Consider the following 16,152-nt stretch of genomic DNA (forward strand, 5'->3'; position numbering starts at 1 on the left):
TGGGATTGTGGGGTCATATGGAAGTTCTATGTATAGATTTCTAAGGTATCTCCAAACTGTTCTCCATAGTGGCTGTACCAGTTTACATTCCCACCAACAGTGCAGGAGGGTTCCCTTTTCTCCACAGCCCCTCCAGCACTTGTTATTTGTGGATTTATTAATGATGGCCATTCTGACTGGTGTGAGGTGGTATCTCATGGTAGTTTTGATTTGCATTTCTCTTATAATCAGCGATGTTGAGCATTTTTTCATGTATTTGTTGGCCATCTGTATAGCTTCTTTGGAGAAATGTCTGTTCAGGTCTTTTGCCCATTTTTCCATTGATTGATTGGTTTTTTTGCTGTTGGGTTGTGTAAGTATTGGGGTTTTATTCAGTTCATTTTTCTAGTACAATTTATTTTAAAGTGGGATGGTGGCAATGAGCTTACCCTTACCTTTTATGCTCCTGGCCTTGTATCTGTAAATATGGATTATTTTTAGAATATGGAACTGAATTGTTTTGTGGAAGATTATCATAGAATACTACTCCCTCACCTCTGTTGTAATATTTACTAACATAAGGAAATTCTTTTGGAGATAGGTTCTTGTTTTATGTGAACAGAAGTCTTGTATTTCTAATTGACTTGCTTGAGCATTTTTGTTAGATATTATTAAACATAATCAATTGGTAGGTATTTTAGTAAATAAAGCAATATATCAGTAGGTGGATATTGATGTTTGGGGAGCATGTAAGAAGGCAGAAGAAAAAGAAGTGTTCAGTGCTGATACTTCAGAAATGACTTAATACAGCGAAAGAAAAAGAATGAAAAGTTACTTTCATCTACAGTCCAAGCATCATTTCTTTTTTTCTTTCTTTCTTTTTTTTTTTTTTTTTTTTTCTTTTTAGGGCCACTCCTGTGGCATATGGAAGTTCCCAGGCTAGGGCTCAAGTCGAAGATGCAGCTACCTGCCTTCACCACAGCCACAGCAATGTAGGATCTGAACTGCAGCTGAGGCCTACACCACAGATTGCAGCAACGCCGGATCCTTAACTCACTGAACCAGGCCAGCGATTGAACCCACATCCTCTTGCATACTATATTGGGTTCTTAATGAACCACAACAGGGACTCCTCTAATTTTGTTTTTAGTACATAGTATAGGCAATTTTTTAAATCATGTGAATAATATCATAAAATGTATCTAGACCAGTGCCTGTTTCTTAAAGATATAGTGGACATTATCATCCATAGTTACTGTATTAATTCTTAGTAATCTAGAGACATTGAGTCTTCTGCTCACTAGAACAATACGTTGTGATGTGTGAATTGCTTTTAAAATGAAAGTGTATTTTTCCTCAAAATAGTGTAATTTTATGCTGTTAGCTAAACTGTATTCTTGTCTACATACTCATTAACAGTAGCCGCATTTCTGCTTGTTAGCTGCTCTTGAAGGCTCTGCTATTTGTTCATTGCATTTATTGAGAATAACAGTAGTTTATGTGGAAAGTATAGGTGGAAACCTAATCTTTTTGTGTTTCCCTTTCCTTTTTGAATTTTATCTTATACTCTGATTTCGCTGTATAATCCGGTTAGATAATAAAGTAATTTTTCTGATAATTTAATGATATAATCAAATATATTTTAAAGATTTAAAAAATCTGATACATAGGCACCAAGAGTGGAAGCACAGGTTCTCCTGGGATCTTTGGTTTGCTTTCCCAACTTATATTGTGAACTGCCTGCTCTGCATCCCAACATTCCTGATATTGCTGTGTCTCAATTTACAGACGTTAAGGTAAGAATTCATATTTTCAGCAATTAAATGATTTTATAATCATAACAGTACATTTAAGAAAATTTGTATTCTTTCTTTTCCTCTAGAAACTCACACAATTTTTAAAGAACATTAACCAGATATACTCCTCAAATACAAAGGCTGGACTGTCCATTAGGAGCATAGCCTTTGTTTATAACTGCTTTTGAAACGTTTTCTCATTGTTTAACATGCTCACCTATCTTAGAATTCATTCATTCATTCACTGAAATATCCTGTGAGTCAGATACTGTGCTGCTAATGTAAGTCTTCTAAGGTTGAGATGGCACTCAGCCTGCATATTTGCCCCTCCCCGCTCCCAGTTTTCCAGTGTGATGAATCAAACAATGTAATGGAATATTATATTCTATAGGAAGCTATGGAATTGAGGTGGGGTCCCCTGTACCTGAAGCATTAACAGGCTCGAATAGGACACCGTGCAGAATTAAAGTGAGTGTAGAATCATTGATAGAACTTTCCCCAGATACTAAATCTTAAAAAAAAGAAAAAAAAAAAAATACAGGGTTTCCTGTTGTGGCACAGCGGAAGTGAATCTGACTAGTATCCATGAGGATGCAGGTTCGATCCCTGGCCTCTCTCAGCGGGTTAAGAATCCGGTGTTGCCGTGAGTTGTGTTGGTTGCAGATGCGACCGGGATTCTGCTTTGCCCTGGCTGTGATGTAGGTCAGTAGCTGTAGCTCCGATTCGACCCCTAGCCCGGGAACCTCCATATGCCAGAAAAGATAATGTGTCTAATTAGGAGTAGACATACTCCCAATTTACTCCCAATATTTGTTTACAAGTCTTTAAAATTTTTTCAGATAAAAAATTGGTGAAAAGTTGTGTCTCCGTAGAGGTTAGACTCTGTTTGAAGGGTCAGAGGTGTCATGATCAGCATCCTTAGTCCTCTGGACTCAGTAATTCTTAGAGCATGGTGGAAGGGAGTGGTAGGGTCCAGTTTGTCCTAGTTAAGACAAAGCCCTTAGTGCTCTAGACCTATCATTGTGCCTCGCCATGAATAATTTCATCACTAAGTCAAGACCTGTCTCTAATTGAATGCCTATGTGTTATAAATTCCCATAGTTTTAATAGTCCTAAGAAGTTGTGCTTGTTGTAATTTCCAGTTAGTCTCTTTTTGACATGAACTGGTCCCTAGAATTAGAAGGGAAAAGAGGAATAAAGAAGGGACAGGAGAGGGACATGTCTCTTCAGAAGTCATGCTCATGGTTTTTTTATGGGTTTTTTTGTTCTGTTTTTTGTATTTTTAGGCCTGCACCCATGGCATATGGAGGTTTCCAGGCTAGGGGTTGAATCGGATGTTTAGCCGCTGGCCTACACCACAGCCACAGCGACACCAGATCCAAGCCGTGTCTGCAACCTACACCACAGCTCATGGCAACACCGGATCCTTAACCCACTGAGTGAGGCAAGGGATCAAACCTACATCCTCATGGATGCTAATCAGATTTGTTTCCTCTAAGCCACGATGGGAACTCCTAATTTTTCTTTTTTTGTCTTTTTTTTTTTTTTTTTTTAAGGGCCAAACCCCCAGCATATGGAGTTTCCCAGGCTAGGGGGTCTAATCAGAGCTGTAGCCGCTGGCCTACGCCAGATCCAAGCTGCGTTTGCAACCTACAACACAGCTGCGCTGTGCCACTACGGGAATTCCCGCAGATGAACATTTGATGAGAATGGGAGTACTGGATCCAAGCCATGTCTGCAACCTATACCACAGCTGACAGCAACGCCAGATCCCCAACCAACTGAGTGAGGCCAGGGATCTAACCTGTGTCCTCGTGGATGCTAGTCAGATTCTTTTTCTCTGAGCTATGACGGGAACTCCTGATGATTTAAAAAAGACAACAACTTGTGCTTTCACTGAAAGAAAAATTTGTACTCAAATTTTTTGTCAGGAGTGTTGCACATACTTTCCATACTATCTGTATTTCTCTTTTCAACATTTACCACACTTCTCATTATTTGTGTGATTTATACTTGAGACAATAGATATGTCTGATTTATACTTTAGACAATGAACACTTCAAGGTCTTACTACTGCTCTATCCTCAGAATTTAACATGCTTCTTGGCATGTTAAACCAAGAAAATGTTAAACAAGTTAACTTCACTTGAACATAAAATTGTAGGGGCCAATCCAAATTCGTAATGATAACTTAATAAAAACTGTACAAATTGACCATTGGTCTTCAGGGATGTAGTGGCTTTGGCTTCTCCTTTCAGAGGATCCTGAAGGTCAAGGATAGGTAAGAGTTGAATTTGCTTAGGCGATTTTCAGTGAGTTTGGGCTTAGCCAAGCCTACTGTATGTGATTTGTAAAGATAAGTAGGCTATTCCTCTTAAGGAGCTTATGGTATGCCTAGCTGATAAATGCTTAATGAATGAATAAATGAATGATTTTTAAAAATCTGTTTAACTGTCAATTAGTACTTATCCTAAAACTCACACATTATCATGTTTTACAATTTTTTTTTTCTTTTTTGTCTTTTTGCTATTTCTTTGGGCCGCTCCTACAGCATATGGAGGTTCCCAGGCTAGGGGTCGAATCGGAGCTGTAGCCACTGGCCTACACCAGAGCCACAGCAACGTGGGATCCAAGCCGCGTCTACAACCTACACCACAGCTCACGGCAACGCTGGATCGTTAACCCACTGAGCAAGGGCAGGAACCGAACCCGCACCCTCATGGTTCCTAGTCGGATTCGTTAACCACTGTGCCACGACGGGAACTCCTGTTTTACAAATTTTTAAAGAAGAGGAGACTTACTTTTAAATGATAATTCTCACAGTTTTGAAAAGTTTGGAAATATATTCCTACCTTTGAGCTATTAAATCTGCTTTAATTATCTTTTTTTACAGTGATTTCTTTTTTTTCCATTATAGTTGATTTACAGTGTTCTGTCAGTTTTCTACTGTACAACAAAGTGACTCAGTTATACGTATATATGTATACATGCTTTTTCTCACATTATCCTCCATCATGTTCCATCACAAGTCTCTAGATACAGTTCCCTGGGCTATACAGCAGGATCTCATTCCTTATCCACTCTAAATGCAATAGTTTGCATCTCTTAACCCCCAGACTCCCAGTCCATCCCAGTCCCTCCTCCTCCCCCTTGGCAGTCACAAGTCTGTTCTCCAAGTCCATGCGTTTCTTTTCTATGGAAAGGTTCATTTGTGCCGTATAAAGGCTCTATCATAGTTACATTCTGGTGCAGTTCATCTTCCTAGCTGATGCCTTCTTGCTGTGCCCTCACAGAGTGGAAGGAGCTTAGGTAACTCTGTTAGGAGTCTCTTTTATAAGAGCATTAATCCCATTCATAAAGACTCCACCCTCATGGCCTAAGCAGCTCCTAATATACCAGCATCTTCAGTGGTTAGGATTTCAACATATGAATATATGGAGAGAACACAAACATTCTGACTATACCGTTGTTTTATTTATTTAGCTAATGTTATGAATAACATTGCAATGTATTAAAAAATATATACATGAAAACAAAAAAAGTCTGTTAATTTCATTATTGTAACCCTAGCACCTGGCACAGTGCCTGGGCCCTTGGTGGCTATTTAATATCTATTGAATAAATGAATGAAATCTTAATCTTTGCTACTATTTTTCTTCATTTTAGGAACTTATAATCAAAACCGTATTAAGCTCAGCAAGAGATGAGCCCTCTGGTCCTGCACGGTAGGTCTGATATTCTTTAGACCTGATACAAATATTCTGTATTTGTGATCTTATTTTCGAAGTTGATTGAATTATTTTGCAGTCCAGATTGTTTCCAATACACAATAGCTATTCTGAAACACAAATTTAAATTATTTGGATGATTAAGTACTTTTTTCATTATCTAAGTATGAACCTTACTCCAGTTTAAAATAAAATTCTAGTCACCTTATTTAGTATCTTCACCCCCTGTATCTAAAATGATTTCTTTTAGTTTTATTTAAGTACATTTTGCTTTCCCCTCAGATTTATCACTGTCTCTTACACAGTATCTTGAAGTGTATGATGGAGTAGTTACTCACTAAATGTTAAATTGAATTAAAATAAGATACTTTTATGGTAAGAAGATAGTATATGTTAATATTAATAAATGTTTGATTAGACTATTTTAAAAAATAGAATGTAGGCAATAAAATTTTAGACTGTTTTTCTTTTTAAATGTCTTAAGAAGTGAGCACTGTGGCATTTTCAGTTTTACTAAGCCTTTTCAAAAAGATTGGTTTAAATCAGCAGGTTGCCTATACCTAACCTGTAGTGTAAAAGAATCTGGGAGTTCTGTTGTAGCTCAGTGGGCTAAGGACCCGATGTTGTCTCTGTGAGGATGTGGGTTTGATCCTTGGCCTTGTTCAGTGAGTTTAGGATCCTGCATTGCTGTAAGCCATTCAGATCCAGTGTGGCCGTGGCGTAAGTGTACAGCTGTAGCTCCAGTTTGACCCTTAGACCAGCAACTTACATATGCTACAAGTGCAGCCGTAAAAAGTAAAAGAGTCTGAAAAAGAATACATACACACACACACAAACATATGACTGACTCACTTTATTTGTACACCTAAAACTAACACAGCATTGTAAATCAACTATACTTCAAAACAAAACAAAGCAGTTACCAATAACATACCATGCTCCTCCTGTCCCCAGAATATCATTAATTTATATATTTCTTGAAGCTAATTCTAATAGCATGTCATTAGCCTTAACAGTAGTCTTATCTTACTGCTTCTCTGACCTGCATCTCTGCAAAGCTTTTTTTTTTCCGATAATAATTTACGTATTTTTTGATCCAAGGTTCATAAAGGTACAGATAATGATTTTGACCATTTTGATTCTAATTCTAACTTAAACCTCCTCTTTTTCCAGCAACTAAAAATAATGTAAAATAAGCAGTTTTCTTAAATGAGACACAGGTCCTGCTCTTTAATTCAGTTGTGTATTTCTTGTCTTTTTAGGGCTGCACCTGAGGCATATGGAAGTTCCCAGGCCAGGAGTCGAATCGGAGCTGCAGCTGTCAGCCTATGCCACAGCCACAGGAATGCCAAATCTGAGTTGCATCTGCAACCTATGCCTTAACCTTGTGGCAACACTGGATCCCTTAACCCACTGAGTGAGGTCAGGGATCAAACCCTGGTTACTGGTCGGGTTCGTTACCACTAAGACATGACAATAACGCCTATTTGAGTAAATTCTTAATTATGTTTTGGTACTGGTCAACCACTCTGGAAAATGACATTGTCTTTTCTGTTATCCCATATTTTCATTTCTGTTAGCTCTAGCCCCAAATTCGATGATTTTCAATGTTATTTCTCTAGCATTCTCTATGTTAATGATATTCTTTTAAATTTACAAAGATACTGTTTCATTTAGCTTTCAACACCAGTTCTAAGAAATTATTGGAATCACCATTATTCTTCCAATTTTGCTAGCAAGAAACCCATGGCCTAGAAAGCTATCACTTACTATGCCTTTTGTATGTGCCAACCACTGCTCTAAACGCTCAACTGTCAGAGATAGGTACAATTTTTATCCTCCTTTTTATAGATGGGAGCCCAGAGATTTTCACTAATCTGTCCTATCAACCCAGAGCCATGATTAAACCCCTGGCAGTTTTATTCTTCAGAGTCATATTAGATGCATAAGTAATAAATAGCAGAAACAGATTTGAACCTAGAGCTTCAGATTCTAGATCTGCTGCCATTTTTTTTTTTTTAAACTTCATTTCCTCTCAAGTGAAAGGATGTTGAAGCCTAAAACATAATTGTCCAAAGTGGACTTGGGAATCATTAACATGATAGCTTGTATTGACTAGTATAGGAAAATCCCAGAAGTTGAACATAAGTATTTTCTAGACTTGTTTTCTCTACTTTTCAGGAATGGAAGGCCTTAGAAACTTATAACCCAAAATCTGACCAGGAGCAGAGAATTGAGCCATACTGCAAATAATCTAGATTATTTTGACATATTGAAGAATGTAGAAAACTACACACCCACCCACACACACACACACACACAAACTGATCCTAACTTTCTTAAAAAAAAGTAAAACCTGGGTGTTTGTATTCCCAGTCTGTGCCTTTATTTAGCTGCATGTGTACAGAACTTTTAGAGTTTATTGTTATTTTAGGATTACACCTCCTTGCACTACTAAGCCTGACAGTTATTTAGATCTATGAATATTATGTAAGATTTATGAGTGAACAAGAGTAGAGATGAAAGAAAGCAGTAGACCTCACTTAGAAGACTTTCTGTAGTTTTGATTGTAAATTAGTAGCATTAATACTGATAGATTGAAAAAGAGACTTAATTTTTGATCCATCGTGTTGGGGAAAAAGAATATTTCTGCATTAAATTGTTCTGAAATTTAGCATCCTGCTGAGTTTGATTTAAAAATATCAGTGTCAGGACATGCAAGATATATCAGAAAACTGGAAGGAATTGACTCTTATATACTCAAAAACATATGCTTCAGAATTCCCATGGTGGCTCAGTGGTAACAAACCTAACTAGTATCCATGAGGATGTGGGTTTGATCTCTGTCTCACTCAGTGGGCTAAGGATCTGGCATTGCTGCAAGCTGCGGTGTAGGTCACAGACACGGCTCCAGTCTGGTGTTGCTGTGGCTATGGTGTAGGCTGGCAGCTGCAGCTCCAGTTCGACCCCTAGCCCGGGGACTTCCATATGCTGTGGTTGCAGGCCTAAAGAGACAAAACAAAACAAAACATATACTTCATCAAAAGCTTCTACATGAACACAGTAATAGACTTTTTACTGATTCTGGTTATCAGATTACTTTCTTCAAACTGAAACTTAGTTGAAGTAGGGAACTGGCTTCACAAGACATTATGGAACAGAACAAAAATTCTGCAAGTTCTGTTTCTGTTGGAATTCCTTTGTAGCATATATACATTTGTTTTAAGAAGGATTTATAGCTAGCTATGTTAAATCTAAGAGATAAGAAAATAATATTGCTGCTATCAGTCAATAAAATTACACTCTTTTTTGAAAACAGGTTGCATATTTGTTCGAGAAGCTTTATGACAGTATCTTTTTTTTTTTGGTCTTTTTGTCTTTTCTAGGGCAGCACCCATGGCATACAGAGGTTCCCACACTAGGGGTCTAATTGGAGCTGTAGCTGCTGGCCACTACAGGCACTCCAATGTCAATTTATTAATATGGGTTTGCTAGAGATCCTTAATGTTATCTCTACCTGTGATCTTGGTAGTAAATTATAATTGAAAATAAGTCTTAGAGTTTGGGGGATGTGCTTTTCTTCCTATTTATCTTCTTAGGTAACAAATTGATTAATTCACTTACCCAGTGCATGTACATTCTAGGTTGGTTGGTTGTGGATGTTTTGGTTGTGGCGGTGGTTTTATTTCATTTAAAGTCTCATCCACTTTTATTTATTTCATTACCAGTTGCCTTTTTTTCTTTTTTTTTTTTAAACAGATGTGTAGCACTTTGCAGTTTAGGTATTTGGATTTGTGAAGAACTGGTCCATGAGTCTCATCATCCTCAAATTAAAGAAGCTCTGAATGTAATTTGTGTTTCCTTAAAGGTAAAATAAAACAACAAAACCTCTTTAGTGGACTATATTGAGATAGTATAGAATGCGTGATTATTTTTTTCCAAATGTTATTTATTTCTTTTTTTTTTAAACAATTTATTAATCACTCGCAATGTTCTAGGCATTTTTTTTTTTTTTTTGTCTTTTTGTCTTTTTGCCTTTTCTAGGGCAGCTTCCCATGGCATATGGAGGTTCCCCACCTACACCACAGCTCACGGCAACGCCGGATCCTTAACCCACTGAGCAAGGCCAGGGATCGAACCCGCAACCTCATGGTTCCTAGTCGGATTTGCCAACCACTGTGCCACGACGGGAACTCCCCAAATGTTATTTATTTCTTATGCCCTTTTATAATACAAGATTTAACAGATGTTTTCATTAATTTATTACTACATTATTTCTTTGATTCTGACTTTCCTTAAGAGTTGTTCTACTCTTGAATTTAGAATATCTTTGTGATGGAGTTCCCGTCGTGGCTCATTGGTTAACGAATCTGACTAGGAACCATGAGGGTGCGGCTTCGGTCCCTGCCCTTGCTCAGTGGGTTAAGGATCTGGCGTTGCCGTGAGCTGTGGTATAGGTTGCAGACACGGCTCGGATCCCACGTTGCTGTGGCTCTGGCGTAGGCCGGCGGCTACAGCTCCGATTCAACCCCTTGCCTGGGAGCCACCATATGCCGAGGGAAGCGGCCCTAGAAAAGGCAAAAAGACAAAAAAAAAAAAAAAAAAAAATCTTTGTGATGACGTATTTTATCTCATGTATGTATTTTAACTCTGTATGTATTTGGCTTTGTTCCTAAGATACATATAGGAAACCAGTTATTAAACAACATATTGTGGTGTTATTTATCTTAATTAGTATTTTTTTAACTTACTCTTCGATTTTGATTACTTCCTGCATTCTTGAGTTAGTCAATTTTTTCCCTTTATCATTCAAGTTAAATGTCTTCTTTGTGACCAGAATAAGATTTGGTCAAAAAAATAATTATTACATAGAGAGTCTGAATGAATTGTTGAATATTTTTTACATTGTCATGCAAAAAGATGCTTGATATCATTTTTATCTTAAGAATTGTAATAGAATATCTGAATGGAATTCTTAACATACAAAGTACAAATATTATATGTTTGACAGATATTTCTGAGTATATACTGTGTTTGAGGTGCTTTGCTAGGCAGAGTGAGGGATACCAAAATGAAAAAAATTTACAAAATAGATTCAAGATATCAAAAATATGATCACTGAAAAAAGATTAAAAGTAATAAGATACAAAAGGCTGAGAGAACCAAATAAGTGATGCATATAAACTGCTGATTGAGTTTAAAGGAAGCAGAGATCACTGACTTAAGTATCAGAGAAGACTTTGGAAGAAGGAGATAATGTGGTTAGGGCTAGAAGAGTGAGTGAGATTTGGTCATAGAGATATAAGCATAAAAAGTTTGACTTTATACCATTGGGAAGCCATCTAAGATTTTTTTTTTTTTTTTTTTTTTTGTCTTTTTGCTATTTCTTTGGGGCCGCTCCCACCGCATATGGAGGTTCCCAGGCTAGGGGTCGAATCGGAACTGTAGCCACCGGCCTACGCCAGAGCCACAGCAACGCGGGATCCGAGCCACGTCAGCGACCTACACCACAGCTCACGGCAACTCCGGATCGTTAACCCACTGAGCAAGGGTAGGGACCGAACCCGCACCCTCATGGTTCCAAGTCGGATTCATTAACCACTGCGCCACAACGGGAACTCCAGATTTTTAAGTATAGAGGATGTTAGCATTAAAACAGTTCTTCAGAAGATAATTTGGAAATATCATGTACAGTATATTGGAATAGGGGAAATATTGAAAATAAGTTTAGCGGTTTAGAGCCTGTTTCAGAAATCCAGGTAAGAGAAAATAGAACAAAATTTTAATGAGGCCAGTCAAACACTACAAAGAAAAAATAAAGTTAATTATATTTTGGGGATGTATTATGATTTTTTTATTTTGCAGATATGTATTTATCTTCCTAATAATATTTTAATAAAAACATTATAGAATGACAAAAAGAAACATGTATAAAATTTAAAATTTTTCAGCAGCTAATATATTGATGAATAATATCAGGAAGATATTTTTAATAACAGTGCTTTTTTGTTTTATTTTTTATTGTTATTATTGCAGTTTACTAATAAAACCGTAGCCCATGTAGCTTGTAACATGCTTCACATGCTGGTTCATTATGTACCCAGACTTCAGATTTACCAGCCTGATTCTCCCTTGAAAATTATTCAAGTAAGTTATTTCTCATTTATTTCTTATGACTTGTTAAAAAGCCTTAGATTCAGATACTTTGAAATATGAAATTACTTAATAGTTTTCTTATTTTGGATAGCTAAATAGTGGCAACTCAGGGTGCTTTTTTGATATCAAAGTTCATGCCAGTCTGATAATATTTTATGTTAGGAGATTATGTTCTTGATTTTAAATGCTACATGCAAGTTTATCATTGCCATTGTCTTTATAATGTATATTCAGCTTCATTCCCTCTCTTAGGTAAGAAAACATACCATCCCTCCAGTTACTAAAAGCAGGACATTATTTTGATTCATTCCTTTCCTTTTTGACCAGTCATTTATGATGTGATTTATTTTATTTTATTTATTTATTATTTTTACTTTAATTCTGTGTGTTCTGTGCTTCCTACGACACCGGATATTTTTCAGCCCTTAATTTTTTCTTTCTTGAGATGCTGTAATAGTCTTCTAAACTGGTCTCCTGGCTTCTGAGGTCTTTCCTCTCCAAGTCACCATTCACATTCACAATGACTCAGGTCATTTACCTGGAGAAATAACAAAATTTCTTAGTGGTTTTCCTTTGCCAATAAAGTAGGAACCAAACTCTTCAGCTGCAAATTTGAGGCCTCCAGATGAGGACTCAACCATCTTTTCAGAATCCTGTACAGATTCCTTTGAAATACCCTTTAGTCCAGTCACCTGAGTGAGTTGTTATCTCCTAAACATACCCCTCACTCTCTTTTTCCTACCTAAAATTCTCTATTTCTCTCCATCCCCCTCATCCTTCAGTGATTGGTTTAAATACCATCTCCTCAAAAAATGAGAATCCTTACCTGTTTTCTACAACCAGAATTTATTTTTCTTATCTTCATATTCTTAAAACATTTTTAGGAAAGATAGTAATTGATATTTATTAAGTACCTACTATATATCAGTCATGAAAGTAGTTGCCTTTTCATATGTTACCTTATTTAATTCTTTTTTTATTTTTATTTTTTATGTTTTTAGGGCTGCACCCATGGCTTATGGAAGTTCCCAGGCTAGGGGTCAAATCAGAGTTGTAGCTGCCAGCCTATACCACAGTCACAGCAACGTGGGATCAGAGCCACGTCTGCGACCTACACTGCAACTCATGGCAACTCCAGATCCCTAACCCACTGAGCAGGGCCAGAGATTGAATCCACCGTCTCATTGATAGTAGTAGGGTTTGTTACCTCTTTATTTAATTCTTAAAAAAATCATTTGAGGGAGTTCCCATCTTGGCGGAGCAGAAACAAATCCAGCTAGGAACCCTGAGGTTGAGGTTCAATCCCTGTCCTCGCTCAGTGGGTTAAGGATTCGGCCGGCCCATGAGCTGTGGTGTAGGTCACAGATGCAGCTTGGATCTGGCGTTGCTGTGGCTGTGGCGTAGGCCGGCAGCTACAGCTCCAATTTGACCCCTAGCCTGGGAACCTCCATGTGCCGTGGGTGCCGCCCTTAAAAAGCAAAAAAAAAGAAATAATAATAATAATAATTTGAGATGGACAGTTAGCCCTTTTCTCCTCCCCTCCCTTTATTTAAGATGAGAGAACTAAGGGTATAGTAACTATATAAAGTCACAAACTAACAGGGTCTATAAGCAGAATTCAAAGCCAAATCTGTAAGATTTCAAGTCCAAGCTTTTCCCACTCAACCAATGTTGCTAGTATCTATTATAGCATTCAATATATTTGTGTACAAATTCTAAGCTTCCTTAAGAAAATGGCATTTTTTAATTTTTTATACCAAGGATGGCTTTTATGTAGAATCTGTTCAGCAAATGTCTATCGAGTTGAATATAGTATTATGGTTAAGATGTTGGGTTTGAAGGTTAGATATACCTGGCTTAACTAACCCCTGACTTTTACTAATCTTGTAACTATGAACAAGTTATTTCATCCTCTGAACTCTGACTTTCTTTACTCACTAGTAGAATCTAGGGATAAAAATGTCTCCCTCACAGAGTTGCTCAGAAGACTAAAGGAGAAAGTGCATGTAAAGCACTTTTTGCCATAAAAGTGATGGGACATAAATTGCAATAAATGTTGGCTGCAGCTACTGTTATTATCATTGCAGGACATGATAACTGGATGTAAATAGAATTTTCATATATACACTGTTAATTAAAACATTCAATATTTTAAAACTTGAAGGTTTTACTCTGTAAGATTATTCTGTTGAAAGTTATGATATTCTTTAAGCAGATTTTTTTATTGTTTATTTGAAAGTCTGTAAATCCTTTCCCTTATTTTCTTTACCAGTTTATGTATTATTAATACCTAACTAAGTAATTTTTAAGTGTGTAGAGTTTTTACAGATTATCTCGCTACACATTATAGTGGCCAATGGCTATAGATAGTTATACTTTACCTCTAATTGGGTGAAGAAATGAAATTCTATAATATTAGAGCATTTCACTAATGGTTACCTGCTTGCATAGTTAGGAATAGAAGCCTAGCTCTATGAACAAAATTAAGTATTAATCTAATGTACTAGATTCTACTAGTGAGTAAAGCCTTTTACAGTATAAATTATATTTAGAGAAATTTTTCTGCATGGAGCAATCATTTATTAAAACATTAATAGCGTACAAAAATATACAGTAAATTTACTTCTATATATTTTTAACATGCACATAAAAAAAATTGAGATCAAGAGATTTCCAAGGTAAATGGCAGCACTCTATGAATATTTTGCTTTCTTTTAATAAGGTCTCTTATTTAATATTTTGTTATCAATTTTCCTTATATACTGTTAGTGTATAATATATGTTAATTTAAAAAGCCACATTATAAAATCTCTTTTAAAAAGAGGAGTATATTTGAAATACCTAGGAAGATAAGAGTAAATTTCATTATTTTTGTCCCAACTTTATTGGGGAATAATTGATAAATGTAATTATTTTGTATTTAAAGTGTACAGCATAATGATTTGGTAATCATGGAAGGATTACCAAGATCACAATAATTAACGTATCTATTATCTCACATTGTTAACTTTTTTTTTTTTTGGTGAGAATGCTTAAGGTCTACTCTTAGCAACTTTCAGATATTCAATACTCTATGTTTAACTATAGCCACTATACCATACAGCAAATCCTCAGAACTTCTATTCCTAGAACTGAAAGTTTGTGTGCTTTGACTTACATCTCCCCAGTTCCCTAGGCTGCAGCCCCTGGTAACCACTATTCTATTGTTGCTGTAAAATCAGCTTTTTAAAGATTTCACGTATTAATGATACCATGCAATATTTGTGTTTGTCTGGCTTATTTCACTTAGCATAATGCCCTCCAGATTCTTCCATGGTGTCACAAATGGCAGGATTTTCTTCTTTTTTATGGCTGAATAGTATTCCATTGTGTATATATGTACACCACATTTTCTTTATCTATTCATCTGTCAAAAGATGTGTGTTGTTTCCATGCCTTGGCTATTGTAAATAATACTGCAGTGAACATGGGTCTTTGATATACTGATTTCATTTCCTTCAGATACATACCCAGGAGTAGGATTGCTAGATCATATGGTAGTTTTATTCTTAATTTTTTGAGGAACCTTCACACTATTTTCCATAATGGCTGTAGAAGTTTACGTTCCAACCAATAGTGTAAAAGGGTTCTCTTTTCTCTACATCTTCACCAACATCTCTTACCTCTGGTCTTTTTAAAAATAGCCATCCTGGAGTTCCCGTCGTGGCGCAGTGGTTAACGAATCCGACTAGGAACCATGAGGTTGTGGGTTTGATCCCTGGCCTTGCTCAGTGGGTTAACGATCCGGCGTTGCCATGAGCGTGGTGTAGGTCACAGATGCGGCTCAGATGCCACGTTGCTGTGGCTCTGGTGTAGGCTGGCAGCTACAGCTCCGTTTGGACCCCTAGCTGGGAACCTCCATATGCCACGGGAGCGGCCCAAGAAATAGCAAAAAAAGACAAAAAAAAAAAAAAAAATAGCCATCCTAACAAATGTGAGGTAATAATCCATTGTGGTTTTGATTTGCATTTTCCTGATGATTGCTGATGTTAAGCACCTTTTCATGTACCTGTTGGTTGTTTGTGTGTCTATTCAGATCCTTTGCCCATTTATAAATTTAGTTACTTTTGCTGTTGGGTGTATGAGTTCCTTATTTATTTCGGATATTAACTTAACAGAAATATGGTTTGCAAATATTTTTTCACATTCTGTAAGTTGTCTTTTCACTTTATTTTTTTTTTTATTTTTTGCTTTGCAGAAGCTTTAGTTTATATAGTCCCACTTGTTTATTGTTTATTTTATTGCTTGTGCTTTGGGTTATGATATCCAAAAAATCATAATCAAGATCCATGTCAAGGAACCTTTTTCCTGTGTTTTCTTCTAGGAGTTTCAGGTCTTTTGGTCTTTTTTCTATTTCAGGTTAATTTCTGTGAGTGATAAAAGATACCGGTCCAGGTTCATTCTTTTGCATGTGGATATCCAGTTTTCTCACCACTGTTTATAGCTAATCTTTC

The 16,152-nt window shown here is 36.6% G+C and overlaps 1 protein-coding gene across 16 annotated transcripts in view; it reads left to right on the forward strand.

The window, feature by feature from the left end:
* The window catches only part of RALGAPA1 (Ral GTPase activating protein catalytic alpha subunit 1), a 231,707-nt gene that overhangs the window by 120,575 nt on the left and 94,980 nt on the right, over nucleotides 1-16,152 (forward strand). For all 16 annotated transcript variants that reach the window (XM_021099156.1, XM_021099149.1, XM_021099150.1 and 13 more), the window contains 4 exons: nucleotides 1,650-1,775; nucleotides 5,442-5,500; nucleotides 9,263-9,371; nucleotides 11,540-11,650. In XM_021099156.1, coding sequence (XP_020954815.1) covers nucleotides 1,650-1,775; nucleotides 5,442-5,500; nucleotides 9,263-9,371; nucleotides 11,540-11,650 — 405 coding nt within the window. The remainder of the gene's footprint in view (nucleotides 1-1,649; nucleotides 1,776-5,441; nucleotides 5,501-9,262; nucleotides 9,372-11,539; nucleotides 11,651-16,152) is intronic.

This window comes from Sus scrofa, chromosome 7 (genome assembly GCF_000003025.6).
Source record: "Sus scrofa isolate TJ Tabasco breed Duroc chromosome 7, Sscrofa11.1, whole genome shotgun sequence".
Taxonomy (NCBI): Eukaryota; Metazoa; Chordata; class Mammalia; order Artiodactyla; family Suidae; genus Sus; species Sus scrofa.